The 27695-nt window shown below is 35.3% G+C and overlaps 1 protein-coding gene across 4 annotated transcripts in view; it reads left to right on the forward strand.

Moving 5' to 3' along the window:
* Positions 1-27695, forward strand: part of CCSER2 (coiled-coil serine rich protein 2) — a 124402-nt gene that overhangs the window by 68605 nt on the left and 28102 nt on the right. For all 4 annotated transcript variants that reach the window (XM_049790645.1, XM_049790646.1, XM_049790647.1 and 1 more), the window contains 4 exons: positions 7718-7913; positions 20700-20783; positions 22013-22099; positions 25178-25267. In XM_049790645.1, coding sequence (XP_049646602.1) covers positions 7718-7913; positions 20700-20783; positions 22013-22099; positions 25178-25267 — 457 coding nt within the window. The remainder of the gene's footprint in view (positions 1-7717; positions 7914-20699; positions 20784-22012; positions 22100-25177; positions 25268-27695) is intronic.

The raw sequence follows: 27695 nt of genomic DNA on the forward strand, positions 1-27695 counted from the left end.
GGTAAGAATATAACATAAAAATAACTTTCATGATGATAATGAAGAGCTTGCTTCCTCCTCATTTTTGATGGTTGGTTTTATGAAGGTTAATTTAAGACTAACTTAAGAAAAATTAAAAAGCCTATTCTATAAAATATAAATCCTTTTTATATTTTAAATAATTCAATCGCTCAGATAATATTCATGCCCTTTTAACAGTATATATTGAGATACTATATGTTGGACCAGGTAGCATACTCTCAAGATGGCACGAGTTTGTGAGAGTTGTTGAAAACTGTATTGTAATGAGTTCGACTTAGATTATTACTTTGGGACAGTAAAAAGTGTTACAGGATATATTAGGTGGAATCATTGAAATTACCATTTAAGTAGAAAATTCCTGTTCTTTTCATAAAAAGGTGGACAATTGATATTTCCTGCTGCCAAGTGCTCTAATCTTCAGGGGGAGAAAGGAACATAGATAATTATAATGAACTCTTTCAATGCAGTGATGATAAGGTTCCTCAATGGAATGAATGACACATATTGGACTCCAGGAGCATGCAGCAGCACCTTTTGTTTAGGATAGTGGTAGATAAGGGATGTTACTACTTAGCTGAAAAATCCGTATAACTGCAGACATTGCATTTCTATTTATAATAGAAATTTCTATTTCTATTTATATTTCTATTTATAATAGATTTCTATTTATAATAGAAAGATAAGTATGGGGCCGGAGAGATAGCATGGAGGTGGGGCATTTGCCTTTCATGCAGAAGGTCATCGGTTCGAATCCCAGAGTCCCATATGGTCCCCCGTGCCTGCCAGGAGCAATTTCTGAGCATGGAGCCAGGAATAACCCCTGAGCACTGCCGGGTGTGACCCAAAAGCCACAAAACAAAAACAAGAAAGATAAGTATCCCTGCAAATGGAAAGTACAATCTTAAGTATGAGAAAGATGACATCAGAGAAGTATTCCAAGTTCATAACTTGCTGGGTTGGAAAAATTACTAAGTATGATTTCTGACTTGAAAGTAAAAAAGTTGTCTATACATTTTAAGATAAAGGGTTGTTCTTTCAGGTTAAATTGAGGCTGTATATCCGATTGTTCAAATGAATGAACATTATAGAGGGAATTATCTCTATCCTTTCTGATGATAAAGCTGAGACAGATTATTTTGGAATTTATATCCATGAGCATCAATATATCACAAAAAGTAGTCACTTTTCAAGTGAATATGAAAATGAATGAGTTAACTGAGAGTTTCTTTTCAATAGTGGTCTCCATAGTGCTTTTAATATTTAATATAACTATATCGTTATGATTTTGCAAAACATGCAAAAATAGAACTTGTAGCCATTTCTAAAAAACTTAATTGGCTAGAGAGATAATTCAAAGGTATGAATGTATATTTTGCATAAAGGAGGCTCTAAAGGTTCTATTTCACATTTTGTTCTCTGAGCACTGCTAGTATGACCCAAAACCCTTACAAAAACAGCCATCTTTTCTTCTGTACCATATATTGTTTTTGGTTTTGGGCCATATTCTGCATTGCTCAGGGCTTACTCCTGGTTCTGCGCTCGAGAAATCATTCGTGTCAAGCTGGGAGGACCATATGGGATGCCGGAGATTAAACCTGGGTTGGTCGCATGCAAGGCCAATGTGTAACTTGCTGTGCTATTGCTCCAGCCCTGTACCATGCATTTTTGAGGTACTCATGATCTCTGGATAGATAGTTCACATAGGTTATTCTCAGTAAGGTGAAGGAAATATGCAACGTTGTTAGGAATTGCTAATCTAATGATTTAGTGCAGAAAGAACTTCCCAATAAGTGGGCTGACATATACTTATTCATAATGAATAAAAATAGATTAACCATTTACTTATCCACACAGTCTTATCCCCCAGAGCCTGTGATTACGATCGAGTGTAGGGGGAAAACTTGATGAAACACAAATCTTAAAATACTTAACTAACATTTATTATTTCTTTTTGTATTATTTTGATGGGGAGGGGCACACCCTGTGACGCTCAGGGGTTACTCCTGGCTATGTGCTCAGAAATCGCTCCTGGCTTGGGGTTCATATGGGACACCAGGGATCGAACCACGGACCTTCCTACTTCTGACTCATTTCTTTCAGCACAATACACTCTATATTTCATGTATAAGCAAATTTTATGATTATCTTTTTCCAAACAGTTGCATAGTAATCTATTGTGTAGATGCTTTACAGTTTCTGTATCTACTTGAATTATTTCCAGATTTTGACTCTTGTGAATGGAGCTACAATAAATATAGAAGTGCAGATGCTTTTTCTGCATTGTGTGTTTGGGTTCTTAGGGTATATTTGTAGCATCAGTACTAGGGTTTTTGGGTATAGTTGCAGCTGGGCCATATGGTCATATGGGAGCTCAATTTCAAGTTTATTGAGGAATGTCCATATTATTTTCCAAAAAAGGCTGGAACAGTTGACATTCCCATTGGCAGTTAATTAGAATCTACTTCTCCCTGCAGCTGCACTAGCATTGGTTCTTGTTCATTTTGCTGTGCATCAATCTCTGTGGTGTGAAATAATACCTCACTGTTGTTTTTATCTGGAGCTTTTTTTTTTCTTTCAGTATTTGGGCCACACCCGGCATTGCTCAGGGGTCACTCCTGGATGTCTGCTCAGAAATAGCTCCTGGCAGGCACGGGGGACCATATGGGACACCAGGATTTGAACCAACCACCTTTGGTCCTGGATCAGCTGCTTGCAAGGCAAATGCCACTGTGCTATCTCTCCGGGCCCTTATCTGGAGCTTTTTGTTTGTTTGTTTTCTGGGCCACACTCAGCGGTACGTAGGGTTTACTCCTGGCTCTGTGCTCAGAAATCGCTCCTGGCTCAGGGGACTATATAGGAAGCCAGGAATTGAATACACATCAGCCCTGGGTCAGCTACGTGCAAGGCAAATGCCCTACTGCTGTGCTACCAGCCCCGATGATGTGGAACATTTTTTCATATGCCTTTTAGCTATCTGTATTTCTTCTTTGAGGTAGTTTTCATTTATCTCTTTCTCCCATTTTATGATGGGCTGAAACCCAAAAAACCAATAGCAAAGATCAATAAAAGTACTTCTGTTCATTATAGCACAGAAAGTATTTGCCATAGCAATTAGGCAAGAAAAGATATCAAGGGCATCCAAATAGGAAAAGAAGATATCAAACTCTCACTATTTGTGTATGACATGTTACTATAGAAAATCCTAGACTCCACACTACAGCTTCTAGGAACAATAGATTTTTTTTTCTTTTTAGTATAGTGGTCAGCTACATAATATGCACAATTCCCTGGCTTTTTATATATAAACAATGAAAGAGAAAAAAGGTGTTCAGAAAACAATTCCACTCATAGTTGTACCTTAGAAAATCAAGTATCTTGGAATCAGCTTAACTAAAGACCTATACAAAGAGAACTATAAAATCCTACTTACTTCTAAAATATAAAAGAGGAAATGAGAAAATGCAAACATCCCCTGCTCATGGATTGGATTGGAAGGATTGTCATCATTAAAACAGTAATACTTCCCAAAGCATACATATTTAATGCAATCCCTATAAAGATACCCATGACATTTAAAAAAAAAAAGATCAAACATTCCTGAAATTTCTATGGAACAATAAACCTCCATGGATAAAGCAATCCTTGGGGAAAAAGAAGATGGGAGGCATCACTTTCCCCAACTTCAAACTGTATCATAAGTAGTAATAATTAAAAAAGCACCGTACTGAAATAAAGACAGACCCTCAGATAAATTGAATAGATTTGAATATCCTGAGACAGGTTCAGGTATATGATCAGTTTTTTTTTTTGATAAAGAGCAAGAAATACGAAATGGAGCAAGAAAAGACTCTTGTTGGGAAAACTGGTTAGCTACATGCAGGAAAGTAAACTCAGACCTATTTTTAAGCCATGCATAGAAGTAAAACTAAAACAGATTGAAGATCTTGATATCAGACCTGAAACTATAAAGGAAACTGTAGGCAGAACTCTCTATGACATTGAAGCTAAAGGCATCTTCAAGGATGAAATACCACTGATCAAGCAAGTGGAAGCAAAGATAAACAAATGGAACTACATTAAACCAAGATGCTTCTGCACCTCAGAGGAAATGGTGACTTGGATACAAAGATTGCCACAGAATGGGAGATACTATTCTAATACCCATATGATTAGAGATTAATATCTAAGATATATAAGGCACTTGTAAAACTTAAAAATAATCTGTTTGTTTGTTGGTTGGTTTGTCTTGGGACCACAAGCAGCGGTTACTTCTGGAGTTACTTCTTACCTTGTGCTTAGGCTTACTTTTTTCTCTGTGCTCAGGAGTCAATGCTATATATGCTTGGGATTATATGAGTTTCAGAGATTGAACCTGGGTCTGCTGTATGCAAGTCAAATATAATACTGTACTATTTCCCTATCCTTTAGACATAATTTTAAGATTAATGCTAAGTTACAGAAATATCTAACAGGTATATAGAAAAATCTCATATATTGTCTCACTTCTATATTACATGTAGTTTCTCCTATTGATATTTTACATTATAGTGTGTTATAGTTGTTGAATCAATATGGAGATATTATTACAAAGGTCCATGATTCACATTAGGAGTTTTAGTATGTATAATTACTATGTTGGGGCTTTATAAATACATATGACAAATATTGATTATTGAAGTTGTTATTCACACTTATACATTGGAAATGAAGCATAAAGTGACTTGCCTGGCTTACTTTATAACTGAAAGAATTGAGACGAATTTAAATAATCTCTGCAATAATATAAAAGTGAAAAGATATTGTTCTGTTTTCTTATTCAAAGGGATGTATAAGTTTCTTCCATTTATTTTATTGAGATTAAATAGGCTTTCTGGAGGGAGGAGTATTTCTGTACTGGGAGGCTGCAAGTTGGAGGTCATGGTGGAAGGACTTGAAATGCAACATTTGGCAATATGGCACAGGTCTTTTATTTAACAGGATCCAGAGAATATTAGTTATAAAGAAACTATGAATCAAACATATTCAATATTTTAATAAATAGTTCTTTCAGCCAGAAGTTTAACTCAAAACCTAATCCAGGGTTGGTTTGTTTATATATGAATTTAATTTTTTAGAGGCCAGCTCTTTGTTTCTGCACTTAGTAATCAAGACATTTTCACTCTTCCTTTGAAATATTTTTAGTGCATTAGTTTTGAATCATATTTATGTCACCTAATATAAATGTAATATAAATATACTGTAATATACTGTAATATAAATATAATATAAAATATAAATATATTTATTTATATATTTTACCTAATTTTCATTCTGCTGTGAAATTAAAGACCAATCTCCTTATAGCCTCTCTAGTCTTTCTTTTACTCCATGATAAAACAAAATTTCAATTTACTTATTAATCAGAGCTTTCTAAAGTGACAACTTTAAGATTATAATCCTAAAATAGTTTTATTCATGGCATAACTAAAGAATTTTAGAATCTTAAAGACAGACTATTAAATAAAATTTTTACTTTTTGCTCATTTTATGAATACAAACAAAGAAACAAAAACCAAATAACTGATACAGAGGAAAAGAACATGTGGTCCCTTTCTTCTTGGAAGTTTAGTTTGGCACAGATTGCACACAAACTCGTACAGTGAGGCACAGTAGAGGGCGCTATAATGATTAGTGTGGAAATGTACCAAATCCTGCTTTGGGAAGCCATGGAAAAGTTCCCTGGGGACAATGCCAGTTAACTTCAGATGAAGAGGAACTATTCTTCAGATCAAGTTTACAAGGGGAGACCAGGATCCGTGCTGACCTAGAATAAAGAGGCTGAGGAAATTATAGCATGCCTTGGCAATAACAAGACTGCAAGTTGGTATATCTATACAATGGAATATTAGGCAGTTGTTAGAAAAATTGAAGTCATGTAATTTGCTTATACATTAATGGATGAATATGGAGACTATTACGTTGAGGGAGAGAAATAAACACAGAATAGTTTCATATGTGGGATTTAAGAAAAATAGAAGACAGTATAAACATTTTACCCAGAAACAATAGAAACGAGGGCTGGAAGGACCTGTCCATAATATGAAACTTAACACAAAGAGTGCTAAGTATAGTTAGAGAAATAACTACACTAACAGCTAACTTGACAGTGACAGAGAGAAATACGATGCCTGTCTAGAAGATAGACAGGATGGGGGAAGAGGGAAAGGGATCGTGGAAAATGGTTGTATTGGTAAAGGGGTATGCATTTTATTGCTGAAAACTAATTACAAACATGTTTGCAATCATGGTGCTTATAAAGAAATTACAAAAAAAAAGAAGTCAGTATTAAAGGGCAGGTGTATTGACTGATAAATTTGATTTTAGGCTATTTGGGACCCTATAAAATATATTTAAGTTTTCATAAAAACATGTCTTGAATTTTGTGCTGTTACTTTTAATTTTTTTAATTTTTTCTAGAATGTGGTAGATTTTCTTTTCAGTCAAACTGAAATATTAATATTTTATCTCATCCCAGGAAAATTTTTTCAGTATGTTAACTTTTACTTTAATAGTATCTCTCTTTTCTGCATTAGTTTGCCACCAGGCCATGCTTTGTATTAATATTTATCAATTTTTAATTGAATATTTATTTCTCTATATAGATTGTCAATCTAACTGATCAACTCATCGATCAGTGTTTGGAATTTAATAATTTGATTATATTTGAACCAATAAAAATAAAACAATTATGTGTGACTGAATTAGTCTTACCCTTGAGTAGACAATTTCTTAATATTATAGAAGAAAAATTATTAAAACAGAAATTAAGTCTGAAATTAACTGTGTTTCAGAGAACGTACTTGACAGAGTAATAGTCTTATGAAAACCAAGTTCATATTTGAATATATGATAATATAAAGGTTTGGGATATTTTGTTAAAAGTGAAACATTTTATAGAAATATTTCTAATTGTTGTCTTCATAAATAAAAAAATTACAAATGTTTTAAAATATAAAAAAATAAATGAAAAAAGAGAAATATTTCTAATGATTTAACATGGTTAGATTTTAATGCCTTGTTGCTTTTATAAGTGTAATACATAATGAAATTAGCTTTAAACCAGTAGTATAACAGTCATTTGAAAAGTCCCTTTAACATATTTTACATTAATTTCAAAAATATAATAAGCTCTTAAAATCAACTGAATTTTGTGTTCAAAATTATTGTTACTCTGGATTCCAGTTAAACATTGTTTTTCATGTTCATATAGCAAAATTTTCCAACTTCTCCCCTCTTCTTCAGGATGTTTGTTATTACATGAAACTAAAGAGAAGTTTAACATTTTTTGTTTAAAATAGATTTTAAATGTAATTTAACATTGAGGATTATGTGATGTGCATAATGAGTAGTACAGAAAGAAAAGAAGTATTCATTGTCTGCTGCAGCTTCCAAGAAAGCTTCCAAGAGTCCAGGGTATGTCTATAATGGGAATTAATATGAGTACATAGTTACAAAACTAAAAATATCTGTGAAGTTTAAAGTGGGATACTGAAGAGCAGAAAATCAGTGTACACAGGAAGAATTAGTGTGATTTTTTTTTACAATTATATTTTAATATTTTGTAATATTTAGCAATTTTATTATCTTTATTCCTGAAAATCATATATCATATATACCCTCCAACCCTTCTTTTTAACTTCTTTTCCTGTCCCTACAGAGGCTCTCCCTATCGAGATTCTACCTTGGGTCATTTTGAAAGCTATGGAGGAAGCCCATTCTTTCAGACTCAGAAGATGTTTTTAGATGTACCTGAAAATACTGTGATTCTGGATGAGATGACCCTTCGGCACATGGTCCAGGATTGTACTTCTGTAAAAACTCAGTTACTCAAACTGAAACGTCTGCTGCATCAGGTGAGTACATAATGACCATGTATTTATCTCCTGATATTTTTATTTGCAAAGTGGATTGACTTTACCTTTAAAAAAACATTAATTGGACTAATTCAGAGTTCTGTAGGTATGTCTGTATACTATCTATATACTATTCACTATATCTGTGAATAGTATGTAATAGAAACTTTTTGGAGGGAAAAATAGAATTGGTATGATGATTTCAGCATTGTCTTCACATAGAGCTGGTTAATAGTTGTTGGTAAATTGTTCTTTTCTGCTTTTGTTTCCTTTTTTCTAATATCTGCATTGTAAAATTGAAGCATTAGGAATACTCTTCAATTTAATGATCTATACCAGAAATATTCTGTATTCTGTTCAGTCATAAGTGACTGCTGCAATAATTTCAGTTAAGTGGGAATTTGATTTTATTTATACAGTTACAGTCATAGTCATGATTTCACTAAATTTGAAATGTTTAAATTTGTCTTACCAGTTTTATGGGTTTTTGTTTGTTTGTTTGAGGACATATAATTCAAAGTTGTGATGTGAGGGATTAAAATACTAATTTTAAATCATGGATATATTTTCTTATTTCTTTAATTCTATACTTTTTTGTGGCCTAAACAAATTTAGCTTTAAATGATAGTTTGAGAAAGAACAGTGTGCCTTCTCTATTCATTTTATTTTATGGGTTACCTCTCTTAGGCTGATACATTCTAGCTTCCTCCCACTCGCTAGGCCCCTCAGGGACCCAGGACTACAACAACATGGAGGGCCCTGAGATATATGGGAACCATGAAATACTGGTGTTCAAAAAGTCAGGACCTTGTGAATGCCACAGGCACCTACTATTTTTGCCACTAGAGAAGTTGGATTTTGTATTCATTTGCAAATATAAGAGCTTTAAAATCACTGACAATATTTGTTTGGGGCTATCAAATATTGATATTGTAGGGAAGTGTCACCCTACTGAAAACAAACATGGCATTCTCCAAGATTACTGTTTTTTGTTTGTTCTGTTGTGGTTTTTTTTTTTTTTTTTTTTTTTTTTTTTGGTTTTTGGGTCAAACCCGGCAGTGCTCAGGGGTTATTCCTGGCTCCAGGCTCAGAAATTGCTCCTGGCAGGCACGGGGGACCATATGGGACGCCGGGATTTGAACCGATGACCTCCTGCATGAAAGGCAAACGCCTTACCTCCATGCTATCTCTCCAGCCCCACTGTTGTGTTTTTTGAGTCCACACCTGGCTGTGCTCAGGGGTTACTACTGGCTCTATGCTCAGTAATCACTCCTGGCAGGCATGGGACACCATATGGGATGCCCAGGATCGAACCCAGGTTGACCACGTGCAAGGCAAGTGCACTGCCCATTGTGCTGTCGCTCAGCCCCAAGATTTTCTGTATAGTGATGCATAAGTAAAGAAGTATCTACATGGAAAGACCTAGTTGTTGTTTTTTTTAACTTTGATGTTAGTTTTCTCATATCCTATATGTGAGTGAGATTATTCTTTGGCTATCCCTCTCCCTCTAGCTTATTTCACTGAGCATAATACTCTCCATATTCATTTGTGCATAAGCAAATTTCATGGATTTATCTTTCCTAATAGCTATGTGGTATTTGATTTTTTTTTTTTTTAGTCATTTATCTGTTCTCAGACATTTGGGGTTGTTTCCAGTTCTGGCTATTTTAAATAGTGCTGCTATGAACATATGAGGGCAGAGAGCATTTGCATATTGCATTTTTGTGTCTGTAGGGTATGTCCTAGAAGTAGTATTGCTGGATCATGTGGGAGTTCAATTTCCATTTTTTGGATGAATGTACATACTGTTTTCCAAAAAGGCTGGACACCGTCAATGAAAGAGAGTTGCTTTCTTCCCACTTCCATGCCAGTACTAGTTGTTCTTCTCTTTGTGACTTCCCTCAGTGGTAATGTCTGTGTCCTTGGGCAAATGGGCCTGGGCCACCTGACTGCTCAAAATCTTACTGCTCAGAGTTTGGCCTTTAGGGGTGAGTAAGGATGGCATTCATTCTCCTAGCAAAGGCAACTTGGGCTCCTGGCCCCACACTATTGTTAGCAGCCTAGTAGTGTAGCTATTGGTATGGCTTAATAGGTGTCCTCTAGTTTCAGACTCTGCTCCTCCCCTTAGCTCTGATGTCTGCAACCAGAGCTCAGCTTTGCTGATGGGTCTGTGCCACTTTCCACAGTTTCCAGCCCTGCTGCTGCTTTCCAATATTCTCAACTCTCAGCTGCAGGATCAATTCAGGACAACACTCACCCCCGCCCCTCTGGGAACACCATGGCCACAGTCGCTGCTTCCTGCTCAGCCCATTTTCTCTAGGGCTTATCCGATGCCTTTGTTGTATAGTAGGTACAGGTTTTTAAAGTTAAGGCCCTCATTTCTTCCTATGATTAAGGAAAATGTTTAAGGTACTTAAAATTTACAAAAAAAATGTTTAAGGTACTTAAAATTCACAAGAAGAAAACCAAGAAAAGTAGATGCTTGGTATTCTATGAGATAACTTTTAATACACTTTTTATTTAAAGAAAACATTTTTATAGAAAAGAATTTGGCATATATTTCATATATTGCAATCTTATTTAGGTATTTAAAGGGACCCTTAATAAGCAATTAAATTTTTCTGATTAATGTCAGCAATAAAATAGAATAGGATGACTTTGTAACCTTAATGGTATTAGGAGTGGGGTAGGGATTGTGATGAACTGTTGCTCCCAGATTTTAATCGAACTTCTCAAAGTCACTCAGTTGTGTACTAACACAGAATGCATTTTGGGGGGGGGGTGATTTGGGCCACACCCGGCAGCGCTCAGGAGCCACTCCTGGCTATATGCTCAGAAATCGCCCATGGCAGGCACAGGGGACCATATGGGGTGCCAGGATTCGAACCACCATCTTTCTGCATGAAAGGCAAATGCTTTATACTATAGTAAGCTAAGATGATTTTAAAGTTGAATATTTTAAGCATAGAAAATATATTAAAAATTAATAAAATTTCTTGGCTAGCCTTTGTGTTTACTTATTTATTTTTAGTTAAATTTTTGTTGTAGTATAGGTCACATACAATAGTGTTAAAGTTTATTGTTTTGAGATACAAAGTTTATTGCACTGTCACCACCACTGAAGTTCCAAGACTCTCCACAGCTGTCCTTATATCACTTCTCAGTGGGATACTTCTTTCACTTTCTGGTAATCTCAGTTAAGTAATCCAAGAACAAGAGTTTGTCATTATTTACTTATATAGCCTTATTTTGTTACTCTATACACCACAAATGAGTGAGATTATACAGTATTTGTAGGAATAGGAGATAACTTACTTTGCTTAGTTAGCACAATGTCCCCCTCTTCCATCAAGGTTGAAACAAACTGCAAGACTTTTACTTTTCTTATAGCTGCATAGTAGTCCACTATCTATACTACAATTTCTTCATCCCTATATCTTCTATCAATGGCTAGCTGAATTGTTTACACATTCTATAATTGTATTTAATACTGCAATGAATATAGGTATGTATCTTCTCAAATTAGTTTGTGTGTATGTGTATGTGTGTGAATAGATGACAAGAAGTAGAATTTCTGGGTCTTATGGAAGTTCTGCTCTTACTTTACAAATCTTAATTTTAAGTTACCAAAACATGGCAAGTCCGAGGGTTTGATTCAGTAGTGAGAGAATGTTGCATATGTACTGGATTTGATCCCTGGTATACCTCTTCTCCCCACCCACACTCACCTTATACACATATAGTATTCCTTGAGGTATTCTTCCAAATGACAAATCTACATAAGAAATATGTGTTAAGTTTTTTATTAGAATTTATATTTATATAATAATATATGGGGCTTAGTGATATAATTCAGTTTTAAAACCCCTGAGCACAAACATGAGATCGTGAGTTCAGTGCCCAATGCCACTTCATACTTCCAAGTCTGAATTCCAGCATTTTTTAGCAGTCCCAACATTGCAGCCACGGCAACAACAGTAACAACAAAGAGAAGAAGAACAGGGTGAGAGGAAGATAAAAATATCCTTAGAACTTTGGAAGCCAAGTAGATTTTAATTTATTTAAATGCCTTTGTAGGGACCAGAGAGTTAGTACAACGGATAGGCTTGCATTGCATGTGACTAACCTAGATTCTATCCCCAACACCCCATAATAGCCCCCCCCGAGTCCTACCAGATGTTATCCTGAGTATAGAGCCAGGGATAATCTTTGAGCACTGCTGAGAGTGGCTCCAAATCAACAAATATATATATATAGAGACACACACACGTGTGTGAATGTTACATATATGTTATATAATACACATTTCTATATGTTCATATGTATGTCCATATAGTCATATGTATGAACTTATATATTTGAATATATATTCATATATTTTATGAATATTGTCTCATCTCTGAGGTACTTTTGAAAATAAAGTTTTATGAAAATATAAAAAATTTTCTCAAATATATCTTAAATCATTAGGTTTTAAATCTCAGTGAGAACTCCATTATTGAGTGTACATTCTATAGTTTGTGTGATATGATTGCTTATTAATATAGCATTGTATTTAATAAAAAGCCTTTTTGAAAAGAAAGATCAGTCACTCTTCCCCCTCTGCTCCCTTTCCTAGGATGACTCTTGCGATTGTGTTGTAGCATATCTGAAACACAAGGCAGCTTTGTTGACATCACTGATGATGCTTGTTAGCAGAGATTGGTCAGTGCTGCCAAGCTTTTCTGTTACTCATTTCAAATATCTGTGTCCATTACAGCAGCTCTGGAACTCATAAGGAGATCCCAGTTTCTGCAAACTCATAAAGGAACTTTGTGGGTAAGATGGAGTTTGTTACAGGGTTTTCCAACAAGTTATTACGTGGAGGAAGAGTTATAACATTAGAACAAATACTTACCCTTATGCTGTATTAAAAAGAAAAAGTGGAAGATAGGTTGCAGAATGCTTTATTATTATTATTATTATTATTATTTTTTTTTTTTTTTTTTTTTTTTTTTTTTGGTTTTTGGGCCACACCTGGCATTGCTCAGGGGTTACTCCTGGCTGTCTGCTCAGAAATAGCTCCTGGCAGGCACGGGGGGGGGGGGGGGGGGACGGGACCTATATGGGACACCGGGATTCGAAACAACCACCTTTGGTCCTGGATCGGCTGCTTGCAAGGCAAACGCCGCTGTGCTATCTCTCCGGGCCCGCTTTATTATTTTTTTAATGCAGGTGGTGGTGCTCAGGGATTTCTCCTGCCTTTGTGCTCAGCAATTACTACTGGCAGGCTTGGGACCATATGGGATGCTGGCGATTGAATCTAGGTTGGCCACATGCAAGACAAAAGCCCTACCTATTGCTCTGCCTGCTGAATGCTTTTTTTTTTTTTTTTTTTTTTTTTAATGTGAAACACAGTCGTTTTTACTGAATAAAACTTATCTAGAAAGATGGGAAGGGAAAGAATGATAGAAATACTTGTTCAGGAGAGAACACAGGCTTCTCAAGAGTGGCAAAAAAGCAAGCAAAGATACATAGAGACATGCAGGTGAGCTATGTGTTCCAGGGAGAACACGGGCTTGAAGGGCAAGCTTCTGTAATGCTTTTAGAATAGAAGAATTTTATCTGTTTGTTTTTTTGAATCTTTAGTAAAGTACTAATGACACAAAATATAAGGTTAATTATTTAATGTAAGGTCAATTTAATGGTCAGAAATCCTAACGAACATGTAGAATATCTATACTCAGTAAAGTATTTCAGAATATTTGGATGATCTGTTGCTTATATTTTTTAATATTATGTTAGAATTTTAGATTCCCATAATGATAAGTGATGATGAGCATTTTTTGGGGGGGCCACACCCAGTGATGCTCAGGGGTTATAGCTCCTGGCTATGAACTCAGAAATTGCTCCTGGCTCGGGGGACCATATGGGATGTGGGGGGGGGGGGATTGAACCGCTGTCCGTCCTAGGCGAGTGCTGGCAAGGCAGATGCCTAATGGCTCCGTGCCACCCCTCTGGCCCCAATGATGAACGTTTTTCATGTGACTGTTAGTCATCTATCTGCTGTTTTCTCAGAGAAGTGTTTGCTTATTTCCCCCCCCCCCCCATTTTTTTTATGGCGGTGTTTAGGTTTTGGGGGTTAATCTTTGTGAATACATTGTATGTCTTAGATATCAACCCTTTAGCTGATAGGTTGAGTTCAAATAATGTCTCCTACTCAGCCATCTTTTAGTTTTAGCCTGTGTGTCTTTTGCCATACAGAAACTTTTTAATTTGATGTAGTTCCATTTTATCAGAATGGGTTCTATATCCTTAACCATTGGTACCATATCGTTGAAGACTCCCTTGTGGTTTAGGTTTTAGAGTGTTCCACCTATGTTTTCCTCAGTGTAGTTTATAGATTCATGTTTGATCACAGGTTCTATTTTTTGGGGGGTAATGAGATATTGATCTAACTTTAATTTATTATATGTGGTTATCCAATTGTCCCAACACCATTTATTGAAGAGCTTGTTGTCTGTGTTTCATTTTATGTTCTTGGCAAAAATTAGTTGGCCATATACTTGGGGGTTTGTCATTGGATATTCTATTCTGATTTATTGGTCCGAAAGTTTGTTTTTGTTCCAATACCATGCTGTTTTGATCACTGTGGCTTCAAATTAGGTAATGAGATGCCTCCCAGTTTATTAATCTTCAGTATGGTTTTGACTATCCTGGCTACAAAAGCTTTATAATTAATGGTTCTAAGTTCTTGGAGATTGTTCTGAACTTGGGTGGGGGTTGTATTGAATCTATGTAGTAATTTTGGAAAGATGGTCATTTTGATAGCATTGATTCTTCTGATCCATGAGCTTGATAGGTTTTTCCATTTTATTGGATCTTCTTTAATTTCTTTCATAAATGTTTGAAGTTTTCATGGGTTAGGTCTCACCTTTTTTTTAAATAAAGTGATTCGTAGATTCTTGTTTTTGACACTTTAAAATGGCATAGACTGATCTATTTCTCTTCTGACTCATTATTTGAATAAAGGAATACAACTGATTTTTGTTTATTGACTATTCAGCCATGCTTCTGTATTAGTTTATTGTTTCTAGGAGCTTTTTATTTTGTTTTGTTTTGTTTTGTGGCTTTAGAATCTTTGATATTTATCTTTTTGTCATCTGCAAGTAGAATAGTTTGACTTTCTTTTTACCAATTCTGATCCCTTTAATTTCCTTCTCTTGCCTGATTACTGTTGCTAGAATTTCTAGTACAATGTTGAATAAGAGAAGAGAAAATGGACTTCCTTGTCTTGTGCCTGACTTTTCAGAGAATGTTTTGATTCCTATGACTTTTGGCTCTGGGCTCTGGGCTTTTTATGGATAGCTGTTGTTACTATCTTGAGGAAGGTTTCTTTCACCCTATTTTGCTGTGGTTTTATTTATGGATGGATGTTGGATCTTGTTAATCTATTAAATTCTGTTTTTCTTATAGTCAGATTTTATATTAGTTTTCTAGAGCCATCATGACAACGTACCCTAAACTGCATGAAACACATAGCAGAACTTTATTTTTAGATAATCCGGAGTCTAGATACCTGTAATCTAGGTGTTAATAGAGCCTTATGCTCTCTTAAAGCTCTAGAAGAAATAGAAAAACTTACTTTTCTATCTTCTTGTGGTAAATGGTACCTCTGGTTATTACCTGACTTACTCACTTTTTTTTACTTTCTATAAAGTGTATTTTTTATTTAAACACCATGGCTACAAGATTGTTCATAATACAGTTTTTTTCCACAGTTAAAGTTGCTTATGATGACAGTCACAGAATCTTCAGCATTGCGCATTTCCCACCATCATTGTCAATAGTTTCCCTCTCTCCCTCCATGATGCCCTCTTCCTTCCCATCCACCCTCTCCCACCTGCTTCTGAGGAACACATTTTAATTCACTCTCTTTCTCTCTCCCACTCTCTTTTTTCTTTTTTGTCACTGTGGTTTATACTACTGCAAATGAAGGGGTGCCATGGATGTCACACATTATTTCAATGTCTACCTTCATTTTTATATATCTTTTATTTTATGTGTGAATTTTCAAAGTTCTCTTACTTAAAATGATGCTAATTGTTATGGATACAGCCTCTATCTTACTTTACTATGACACCAGCCAGTTTACATATGCAGAAATAATATTTCTAGGGTGACTGCATTTAACCTAACTGTACTTTGTTCTACTGATGCATAATACATATATAGTAGAATCAAGCCTCTTTGTTTGGCAGTTCTGAATCTTGATAGATGTTATTTTTGCAGCTATTACCGTCATCTCTTCTGAATTTTTTCATTTTTTTAATTTACTTTATTTAAAGAGCATTTGTCATATAGTTGACATAGTTGATCATAATACATTTGCTTGCAATTAAGTGGAAGTGAAATAATTAAAGAAAGAAAAAGAAAGAATAAGAAGGAATAGAGAAAACAAAAAAGTACAGTGGCAAGCAAATTTGTGAAAATTATTGTGTCTCTAATGAGTTTTAAGTCATTTGCAGAAGGTTTAGTAAAACTCTTGTCGGCTAGACTTCTGGACTATTCTCTTAATTTGTTTTATGAACAGTAGGTGGCTTCAGATACTCATTGGCATCTAAATTAGTGTGTTCCTAAGGGATGACAGTGTTAAGCAAGAATGGAGTTGTTATGAGGCCAAAACTGTGGCCATGCAGTCCAGGAATCCTAAGCACTCTTGCTGACAGTACAGATCTTGTGGAGCTTGTTTTTGGCTGCCAGGTCTTCCAGAATTACATGAAGGTGGGGGATGGGTAGATGCCTGCACTCATTCCCAAAAAAGCCCTGGTCATAGCAGTTCAAATACTGGCATACCTGGAGTTTTAGATTTGTATCTCTACCAATCTAAATCTAAATCTAAATCCCTACCAATCTAAACCTACAATCTAGAGTTGTAGAAGAGTAGTGAAGCGGAGCCATTGGCAAAGCGTTGAATGTGGGTGATGGGTGCAGCAGGATTTGGCCTGCCCTCTTCTCTCAAGACTACCAGCTTTTAGCTGCATAGCCAGTGTACTCAAATTTTTTCATGGTTTAGTTTTTTTCACCTCTTTTGAGAACACTGCAAATGCAGTAGCCATGCCTGTACCTGGACAGATCCATAGTTTGAGTCTGTCTCACACCATTTTTTATTGTCAAACCTTTTACCTAATTCTAATTTCTAGCAACCATTGGTCTGTTTTATATCTCTTTAGTTTTGCCTTATCATTGGGTCAGAGTGGTAGTACAGTAAGTAAGGCCTATGGTCAAAAGCTATGTGATTTGCACATAACTGAGTCGGATTTGTTCCCCAGAACCACATATATCTCACCCTACCTCAGCTTAAGTGCCCTTCACCCCAGGAGTGTCACAAGGTATGGCTCAAGCACAATACATACTTACCTTCAAGAAAAAAAAACTATTATATAAAAAGTTATTAAAATAACAATTTAGTTTCTGAGATTTCTTTCTTTTTCTTTTTCTTTTTTTTTTTCTTTTTTTTTTTTTTTTGGTTCTTGGGTCATACCTGGCAGCACTCAGGGGTTACACCTGACTCTGATCTAAGAAATCACTCCTGACAGGCTCGGGGGACCATATGGGATGCCAGGAATTGAATCCGGGTCTGTCCTGGGTTGGACTCGTGCAAGGCAAATGCCCTACCGCTATGCTGTATCTATCTCTGGCCCTGTTTCTGAGATTTTTACTTGCATGGTGCATTTCAAATTTACTCATGCTGTTTTATGTGTTGATAATTTTCCTTTTTATTGCTGAAAGATGCTGAATAGCATGCATATACGTTAGTTTAATTATATATCTCTCAGATAAGGGTATTTATTTTGATTTCTGTGTTGGGGAAGTTTTGTATAAAGACCTAAAAAAGTTTGTGCACAGATTTAATTATTTCTTTCCTACTCGTGTACTTTACTTTTTCCTTTCTTGCCTTGCTACATTAAATGGAAACTCTAGTATAGTATCTACTAAACCTGCTTTATGTTTGTAGAATCAGCCTGCTTGTTCATAATGTATTTTTCTTTTTATACATTGTTGGAATTTATTGACAGATACTTTGTTAAGGACTTTTGTGTTTTATTTTGAGGAATATTAATTATATTTCATGTTATACCAGGGAATTGCTGACTTCTTTAATTGACTTATTTTGCTTTTCTAATTTTAATTCTACGCTCTCTAAATGATTTTAGAACTGATGTTATCCCATTGAAGAACTTGTCAGGAAAAATTCTGGCATTCAACATACCTTTGATAGAGTTTCGAACTATGAATTTATAATATTGTCATGTATCTTCTCAGGCTGTCCATTGGTAGAGTTTTAGTAGTTTGTGCATTTTGAGAAATTACTCTTGTCAGATAAATTGTCACGTGTGTGTGAAGAATCATTCTTAGTATTATGAACAATTCTACTTTAATATTACTACTTTAACTGCTTTAAATGACAGATATTTGTAATGACTTGCCTACTTTCATTGCTAATGGGTGTCTTCAAGTTCTGGAGGGCTCCAGTTTGCGCCTTCTCTTATTCTTTGTCAGTTTGCTGGAATATGCAATTGTCAAAAATGTTTTCATTTCTCTTTATTGATCTCTTACTCTTATTCTATTGATTTCTATTTCTTGAGTTCTAGTTTCATAATATTTTCTGGTTTTGTTTTGTTTTGTTTTGTTTTGTTTTTTTTGGGTTTTGGGCTACACCCGGCCGATGCTCAGGAGTTAATCCTGGCTGTCTGCTCAGAAATAGCTCCTGGCAGGCACAGGGGACCATATTGGACACCGTGATTCGAACCAACCACCTTTGGTCCTGGATCGGCTGCTTGCAAGGCAAACGCCACTGTGCTATCTCTCCGGGCCCTCTGTTATTTTTTTTTATCAGCTGTACTAGTTGTATTTATTTCATTACAGTTTATTTGCATACTTAGTATCATTTTCCTCTAAACAATTTCATCCACACACTTTGTTATTGTGTTTTTATTTTTCTTTCCACTGAAAATTGTTTTAGAGATTTGAATGTTGTTATTAGATATTTAATTGTTTAAATAAATTCCATGAAAAATGTAAATGTTTTTAGAAATAATAACCTTTGAATTATTTATATGTCAGCTTCAGTGTCAGTCTTATTTTCCAAATCTATAATGCTCACTAAATTCATTGGAATGCACTCCTTTCAGTATATGGAACCTAGAGAGTGATATTTCTTTAGCTTATTTATTTTTAGTCTTTGATATGCTATTTAGATTCAGATAAAATTAAGTGATGCTAACATTTCTGGTGTTACTTCTAAGTTTCTGACTTTCCTTAATCCTTTTGGCATTATTTGTTTCATTATTCTTTCTTATCCTCCACTATACAACTCTGGTGCTTTATTTCTGCTGTTGAGCTGCATAATTGTACAACTGTCCTGACAAAACTGTGCTGGTTGTCCTTCATTCTTTGAGGTTTCCAGTTTGCATTAGGCAGGAAAATACTCTTAGTTTTAAGTAAGCCAGATGTTTATAGTTCTCCTTTTCCCTGCTTTTCAAATATACCTTTATGTAGGACTGACTTTGTTTACATAAGACCAAACATGATAGCAGATAGGAATGTTTTATGCTTTAAAAAAAAATCTTGCCAAGTTTATGTTCCTTGTTCTTTCATACTTCCTTCTGACATCCTTCCCTTCTTTCTGCTCTCCCTTCCATACTTGGATAGCACACCATGCTTCATACATTTTTAACATGGTATTCTAAAAAATGTTTTTATTTAGGACATTTTCTCTGGAAAAAAATTTAATACCTGTATGATACAATTTTTTAATTTATGGATATTAGACATTGGTCAAAAGTTTAATCTTGGTACTTATCTGTATTATTTAATCTTGGCTACTTATCTGTATTTAGGTATATAGTCCCAGGATATCCCTGAAGATTCTGATTCAGTTGACATATAATATAATAAAGAAGAAAATGACTTCATTTTTACATATCCTATTTTAGCATGTCTGTTTTAGTTCAGCATATTCCTGGGATCTGGTTAGATTTTCTGAGATCAAATAAAAAAAGATAAAGTTAGTAACATTCTTTGAACATTGCTGGCTTAGTGGGTGTCCAGGGAAGTTTATATACCATCTAAACAAAAGTTATTGAACTTGTCTCAATCTTTGTGAATCACTATAAGTAGTTTTTCTAATTAGTGGCTTCTCCCTACGGTTCCTTCTTAGTAACTTTAGTAACTCCTTTCCCCTGAGTTAGCCACTGTCCTGTGATTTATAGAATTATAAATTAGTTTTGTATGTTCTGAGGCATCCTATAAAAAGTAATCAACATATATTCAGGTGTGTAATATTTTTTATTAACAATGTTTTCCTGACCAGGCTTTGTTGAGTTATTAAATGGTATAGTTTGTAATTCTTTGTACTCAAATCACATCTAAATAAAAGCAAATTCAATTTCACTTTTACACTTTTCTTACAGGTGAGATGATTTTAAAAAATTTAGGAAGTCCCCTCTATTTTTTTATTCTCAGTTTTTCAGTTGTTTTCTGCTTTGCCTGAGTATTTTGTATCTATTATTTCCTTCCACAGGTTGTTCTTATCCCAGGTCACTTTTCACTTCTTCCACATTTTATTCTGTCAAAAAATAAAACATAAAAGGAATATTTCTAAAATAAAAATTCATGTTCTTTGTCAGGTCTCCAGAGTAAATTCAAGTTGAACTGTAGTTTAATAATCTTAACACTATTAATCTTATGAACCACAGTGTTACTCTTTTGTCAATCTTTTGATTTTTTTTTCTTTTGTAATAGCATGATGGAAGTGGTTCATTGCATGATGTTCAACTATCATTACCATCCAGTCCAGAACCAGAAGATAATGAGCAAATATATAAGGTAAGACTAGGGGGAATAAATAGGTAGTTATTCTGATTTTTGAAAGTATTTTTTATTTAGCAAATTAATACATTTGATATTAATCATCAAGACCTGCAACTTTATTGGCTTCGGCTTTAATCAGGTTTGCTTCCAACTTGCACTCTTTAAGAGTTTTTTTTTTAAATTTTTGGGCAATACCTGGACTTCTCTTGACACTGTGCTTGATGATCACTCAGGAGACATTGGAGTGCTGGTGATGAAGCATGTACCTCCTCTATGAAAGTATATATTGTAGCCCTTTCAGCTTTCTCCCTGGCCCCTATAAACATACTTTCTTTGTCATTGTTGTAATTATTAGTTAATATGCTTTACACTTTAGTAAAATAAAATGTCTATTTGAGGTCTCTTTATTAGCTGTGTATCAGGAGGGTGGCATCTTTTATAACATAGGTTATTTTTTATGTATTTTTGTGTCTGGAAGGATATTCATTTATATATTTTTAATATTCCTCTACCACTTCTTCAATATATATCACTGGATAATGGGATAGTAGTAAACAGTGAACCTATAGATGATACTTCACAGTGGCTATGTAACTGGGTTACTACTTAAATTGAGTAAGTTTCCATTTAATACTGTTAGACTTTTGTTTTGTTTTTCGGACCACACCTGTTTGATGCTCAGGGGTTACTCCTGGCTAAGCGCTCAGAAATTGCCCCTGGCTTGGGGGGACCATTTGGGACGCCAGGGGATCGAACCATGGTCCTTCCTTGGCTAGCGCTTGCAAGGCAGACAAGCATCTTACCTCTAGCGCCACCTCGCCAGCCCCTATTAGACTTTTCTTAACTAAGTTGAATGGAATATTTTCTCTTTGATTTAAAACAGTTCTTTGAGAATCAGTTGTTGTATATATTGTTTCCTTTGATAGACAATTCGTATCTTGAAATCAGGCAAAATTTACAAATTTGTGTGTAGTTAATTTAATGTATGATTTTTTTTTAAATTTCCTTATCCGTGAAATAAATAATATACATCAGGGTTGTTTATCTAGATTCAGTACTTAAATCTAAAAGTAGTTTGTGGTACATAATAGCTATTCAGTGAATGTCAGTCGTTGCTGTTGTTATTTTCATTGATCTCATCAGACTTTAATATTTTTATAGATTAATATATGGAAATTTAAGATTAATTATTGATACGCTTTTTCAGATCAATTACTTAGCCTTAAGTTTTAAAAATATTTCAGAATGAAGATTTATTAAATGAAATAAAACAACTTAAAGAAGAAATAAAGAAGAAAGATGAAAAAATTCAACTGTTAGAACATCAGCTTGTAAGTATTCTTGTATAATATGTAAATTGGAAGTTTTTTTAACTAATGATATATACACACACACATATATATAAATAAACAGAATTTAAATATGATTTTTATAATGGCAGTATAGGGGGCTGGAGTGATAGCACAATAGCTAGGCTGTTTGCCTTGCATGTGGCTAACCCAGGTTCAATCCCTAGCATCCCATATGGTCTCCCAAGCCTGCCAGAAGTGATTTCTGATTGCAGAGCCAGAAATGATCCCTGAGCACAACTGGATGTGGCCCCAAAGCAACAACAAATAAAAAGACATTGTAGTATTGCTTGTTTTTCTTTTTAGACACTGGTTTGCAATATTGTGATTATTTCCAACTATCACTGTCATAGTGTCCTCTGCGAGAAAGAGAGAGAGAGACAGAACATTGGTGACAGAAAGTGATCATTGCTTTTGTATACCACTGCCACAAACTTGCCCATGATCCCTCACATCTTTTCCTTTCTAGCCCACAGTCAGCCTTCCTTATTTTTGTCCCCCAGTCCCCTTTATTCATTGATTGACAATTACGGTTTGGGTATATATTATTCCCTTATATTATTATATGTTACTATATAATAATATTATTACCTTATATTAGTACCACTCATGTGTTCCCTTCTCTCCACCTGTGTTTCCTTGTTGTTTTTAGGTAGCTTATTCACTCCCTTACTCCTTTCCCTCAAACCTGGTACTCTCCAATCTGTATCACCATATCTGCAATTTATTGTTTATTGATATTGAACTTATATCCTTGATTTATTTCTATGTGTACCACACATGGATGAGATCATCTGTATTTGTCCTTTTGCCTCTAGCTGATTTTGCCCAGAATGATACCATTCAGTTCTCAAAAAAAAAAAAAAAAAAAGAATAGTGCTTCCATTTGACTCAACTTTTTTTTTTTTTTTTTTTTGGTTTTTGGGCCACACCCAGCGGTGCTCAGGGGTTACTCCTGGCTGTCTGCTCAGAAAAAGCTCCTGGCAGGCACGGGAGACCATATGGGACACCGGGATTCGAACCAACCACCTTTGGTCCTGGATCGGCTGCTTGCAAGGCAAACGCCGCTGTGCTATCTCTCCGAAGCCCGACTTTCTACATACCTACACCCAAACAGAAACACATTAATTTGAAAAGAAATAGGCACACTTTAGTTCATTGCAGCTCTTAGTGAAATAGCCAGGATATGGAAGCAACCCAATATCAACTACAAATAAATGAATAAAGTTGTGATCTGCAAACACAATAGAATATGTGTATTTGCATACACTATGCAGCCACAGGAAAAAATAAAAGCATGGAGTTCACTCAATAGAACTATACCTAGTGAGGGGCCTGAGCGGTGGCACAGGGGTAGGGCATTTGCCTTGCATGCTGTTGACCTAAGACTGACCACGGTTCAATCCCCTGGCACCCCAAATGGTTCCCCAAGAAGGGGGGGATTTCTGAGGATTTCAGGAGCAATTTCTGAGCACATAGCCAGGAGTAACCACTGAGCGTCACCAGGTGTGGCCCAACCAAAAAAAAAAAAAAATACAACAACAACAACAACACAAAAACCAGAACTATACCTAGTGACATCCCACCAATAGTGAATATGGGTTCCTTCTTCACCACATCCCTGCCAACACTATCTACTTTAAAGCATATGGTTAACATTCAGTCCAAATAATAATTATTCAGGGTGAAAAGAAAGTATTTTCCAGTCCTATTTTCAGTATCCTCTGTTTTGAGTATTTCAAATTCACTGATTAACATTTTATTGAATTATTTAGCTTTCTTTTTTATGTGTGTTTTAAAAATTGAGTACAGATGAGTATTTGTTTTTCTCTCTCAAAATAATTTGATAGTATAGAGATTTTTAGTTTTGTGTAGATATTTTTTGAATATGGTAATCATGATGATCCTGTTGTAATTAAGAAAATATTGTAAGTATTTTTAAAATAGAAGATTTTAATTTTAATTTGAGGTAATGAACAAGAAAATTAGTAACCTTTTTATTAATTAAATGCTAATGTTCATTTGAAACGTCAAAGTTTATATAATACATATACTTAAAAATTGTTTTTTGTTTGTTTGTTTGTTTTGCTTTTTTTTGCTTTTGGACCATCCTGCAGCTCAGGGCTTACTTCTGGCTTTGTCCTCAGGGATCACTTATGGTAGTAATTGGGCAATCATATTTGGTGCTGGGGATCAAATAGGAGTTCCCTGTATGCACAGAATGTACCTGGCTCTGGTCCACAAAGTTCATATAACATGGGTAAAATACTTTTATCTGGGTTTTGAGTAGAATTGTATGTGGAATTCATTAGTTGATATCTTGGTTAGAACTCTATTAAAGGACAAAGATCCTTCAAATTATTCTGTGGTATTAACACATCTTTGAAAAGGCTTAAAAGTAAGTTCTTCATATCTAGATACCTTCCTTTTTTGTATTTCTGTTGTTGTTTGCTTTTTCAGTAGGAAGTCACATCTGTTGATGATCAGGTCTTATTCCCAATACTGTGTGCTGGTGTATTCTGGGATAACTTAAAGAAGTGTTTGGGGGACCATTTGTAGAACCAGGAATCAAATTGAGATTGGCTTCCTGCAAAGAAAGTGACATAATCTCTGTCCTATCTCTGTTTAAATCGACAACCTTTCTTTTAGATTCGTGGTGTTTAGTATCTAGTAGAGGCCCATTAAAAATTAACAAATTTTGTGCTGTAGGAATTATAGGACCATAATAGTTTATGGAAATACTTAACATTTTTTCCTTATATTTTATATATTATTTTTATATTCTGAATATTTTCTATAGCTATATACATAAAATTATAGTTGGTACTTTCATGGAGAATATAAAATTCCATGATAGTTTTGATTATCCCATTTTTTTGCTTTACTTATGGACTCTAAAACCACTCTGAATAAAGCGAGAAATAAAAAAGAAACATCGAAGTTATTTATATCTTCTGTTCTATTTTATTTATACTTCCTAAGAGAATCTCTAATTACTTTGTATGGATTTATGTTTTTGTAGAGTTATACCAGTGAAAATATGTGTTTTTGCTTGCTTAGGCCACACGGTGTAACTGTCATCAGAATTCTCAAGAGGAAAAATGCACATATGTCGATAAATATACTCAAACACCTTGGAGAAGAATTTCTGTAAGTAGCATGCACCTTAAATCTTTTTTTTTTTTATTTTGATATTTTGAGTTTTGTTCCAGTCTTTTTGTACTAGTTTATATAATTTTTGACTTTGATGTGACCATTATTTTTTTTTCAGGTAAGTTAGTTTTTTTTTTTTTGAGATATTTATATGCTTCCTAAAGCTTCTTTTGTGTGTCTTACATAAATGATTTGATTGTACATTTACTAACATTTCCATTCTGTACATTGTAACTCATTTTAAGTATCTAGTTTCCTCTCATTGCTTACATTTGAAAGTACAGTAGTATTTCCTGTGCTCTAAAAGAAACAAGATGCAAAACGCAGTCTTTCCTCTTAGCGGCATATAACACAAACTATGAAATAGCACATTGTTTTTGTACTTTGAAACTTTCATATATAATCTGTTATTATAATTGTTTAAATTAATATTAAAACTGATTGAAAATATGAATATATTTATATAAACAATAAAACTTCACCTTAGGTATAATTTAGGAACAGTATCTTCTGAACAAAAAGGAAACAGGTTCAGAACTTTTTTATTTTCCAAAAATGTTACCTCTTAAGACATATTTAGTGGGCCAGAGAGATAGCATGGAGGTTAGGCCTCTCATGCAGAAGGTCGGTGGTTCGAATCCTGGTGTCCCATATGGTCCCCTGAGCCTGCCAGGAGCGATTTCTGAGCATAGAGCCAGGAGTAATCCCTGAGCACTGCCGGGTGTGACCCAAAAACAAAAAAACAAAAAAAAGGGACATATTTAGTACTAGAATATAGAGGTTGTAACTGAATTTTTGAGAACCAATGTCAGCATATTCCTGAGTCAGTGATTGTTAATATGTTTATTATTCTCTTTTGGTACCAAATAATCTATGTTTCTGTTAAGAGAATACCAAATAAACTTGATTCTTTTAGCACTGGAATACTAGTATACTAATGAGCAGAGAAATATCGTGGCTTATGTAATCAAAAGATTATTTTATTTATTTTTATTTTTAATATATTCATTTAAGCACCATGATTACAAACATATTAGTAGTTGAGTTTCAGTCATAAAAAAAACACCCCCTTCAAAAATACGTATTTCTGGGGCTGGAGTGATAGCACAGTAGTAGGCTGTTTGCCTTGCATATGGACAACCCAGGACGAGGCCGGATTTGATCCCTGGCATCCCACTTGGTCCCTTGAGCCTGCAAAGAGCTATTTCTGAGCACAGATCCATAAGTAGTCCCTGACTGCCGCTGCCGGTGTGGCTCAAAAACATAAACAAAAAACAAATACGTATTTCTTTTTATCTAATAAGTATTTTTATGTGTTCTGTATGAATATAATGTAATAATTTATTTAGAGAAAGTTTACCAAAATTTTCTTGTCTCAATTATTAGAATAATAAGATCTCCAGATCTCCAGGGCTTCCCCGGGCCACACCCCTGGGCAAGCCAGTGAGTTGGGTCCCTTGGTGGAGCTTGAAGGTAACCTAGGCCTTCCCCCACTATCCATGCGGCTCCTTAGGGAAGGTCTGGGTGGGGCTCTGAACTTCTGTTCTCCCAGCTTCTTGAAGGATCTCTCCTTCCTGGGAGCCGGGAGTCTAGCAGGAGGAGGTTTGGCAGGCCCACGCCATGCTGGAGGCCTGCTTGGCCAGGCCTAGGGGGGGTGCGGGATTTGGGTAACCCCAGCACCCCTCTGCCGCCTTGCTCCAGATCTCCAGGGCTTCCCCGGGCCACACCCCTGGGCAAGCCGGTGAGTTGGGTCCCTTGGTGGAGCTTGAAGGTACCCTAGGCCTTCCCCCACTATCCATGCAGCTCCTTAGGGAGGGTCTGGGTGGGGCTCTGAACTTCTGTTCTCCCAGCTTCTTGAAGGATCTCTCCTTCCTGGGAGCTGGGAGTCTAGCAGGAGGAGGTTTGGCTGGCACTGGTAATCTCTGTCCAGTCTACATTTTCAAAATCGCGCGGGGGCTATCGCCCCCGCGCGCACAAGAAACATTAATAGTACTCTCATAAGAAACATTAATAGTACTCACTATCATTGAATTATGTTTTTATGTATGCAGAATGTCCATTTTGTACTCTGCCCTTTTGCATACCCCTTCATAAGTTCATATTTCTCTTTAACTTCTTTAACTCCTATCATCATTACTCCTTTTTTACCCTTTCTAACTTAAGTACTGTTGAGTCCTAATTCACAGACCAAAGTGGTGCCCTAGAGTTAACACCCACCCAACTATTTTAAAAGGCATAAAAATAAAAAGGACACATATCTTTTCAACATTTTATGGGTGTTTTCTTTGATGGCTATAACTTTTGCTAAATACTTTCTTATACAGTGATGATCCCCCCCCCATGTTTTTTATCTTCTCTTTGTGAACTGCTCAATATGGAATTTGGTGTGAAAGAATCCCTCAGTTTAATACTTATGTTTGAACCA

The sequence above is a fragment of the Suncus etruscus genome, chromosome 17, assembly GCF_024139225.1.
Source record: "Suncus etruscus isolate mSunEtr1 chromosome 17, mSunEtr1.pri.cur, whole genome shotgun sequence".
NCBI classification, from domain to species: domain Eukaryota; kingdom Metazoa; phylum Chordata; class Mammalia; order Eulipotyphla; family Soricidae; genus Suncus; species Suncus etruscus.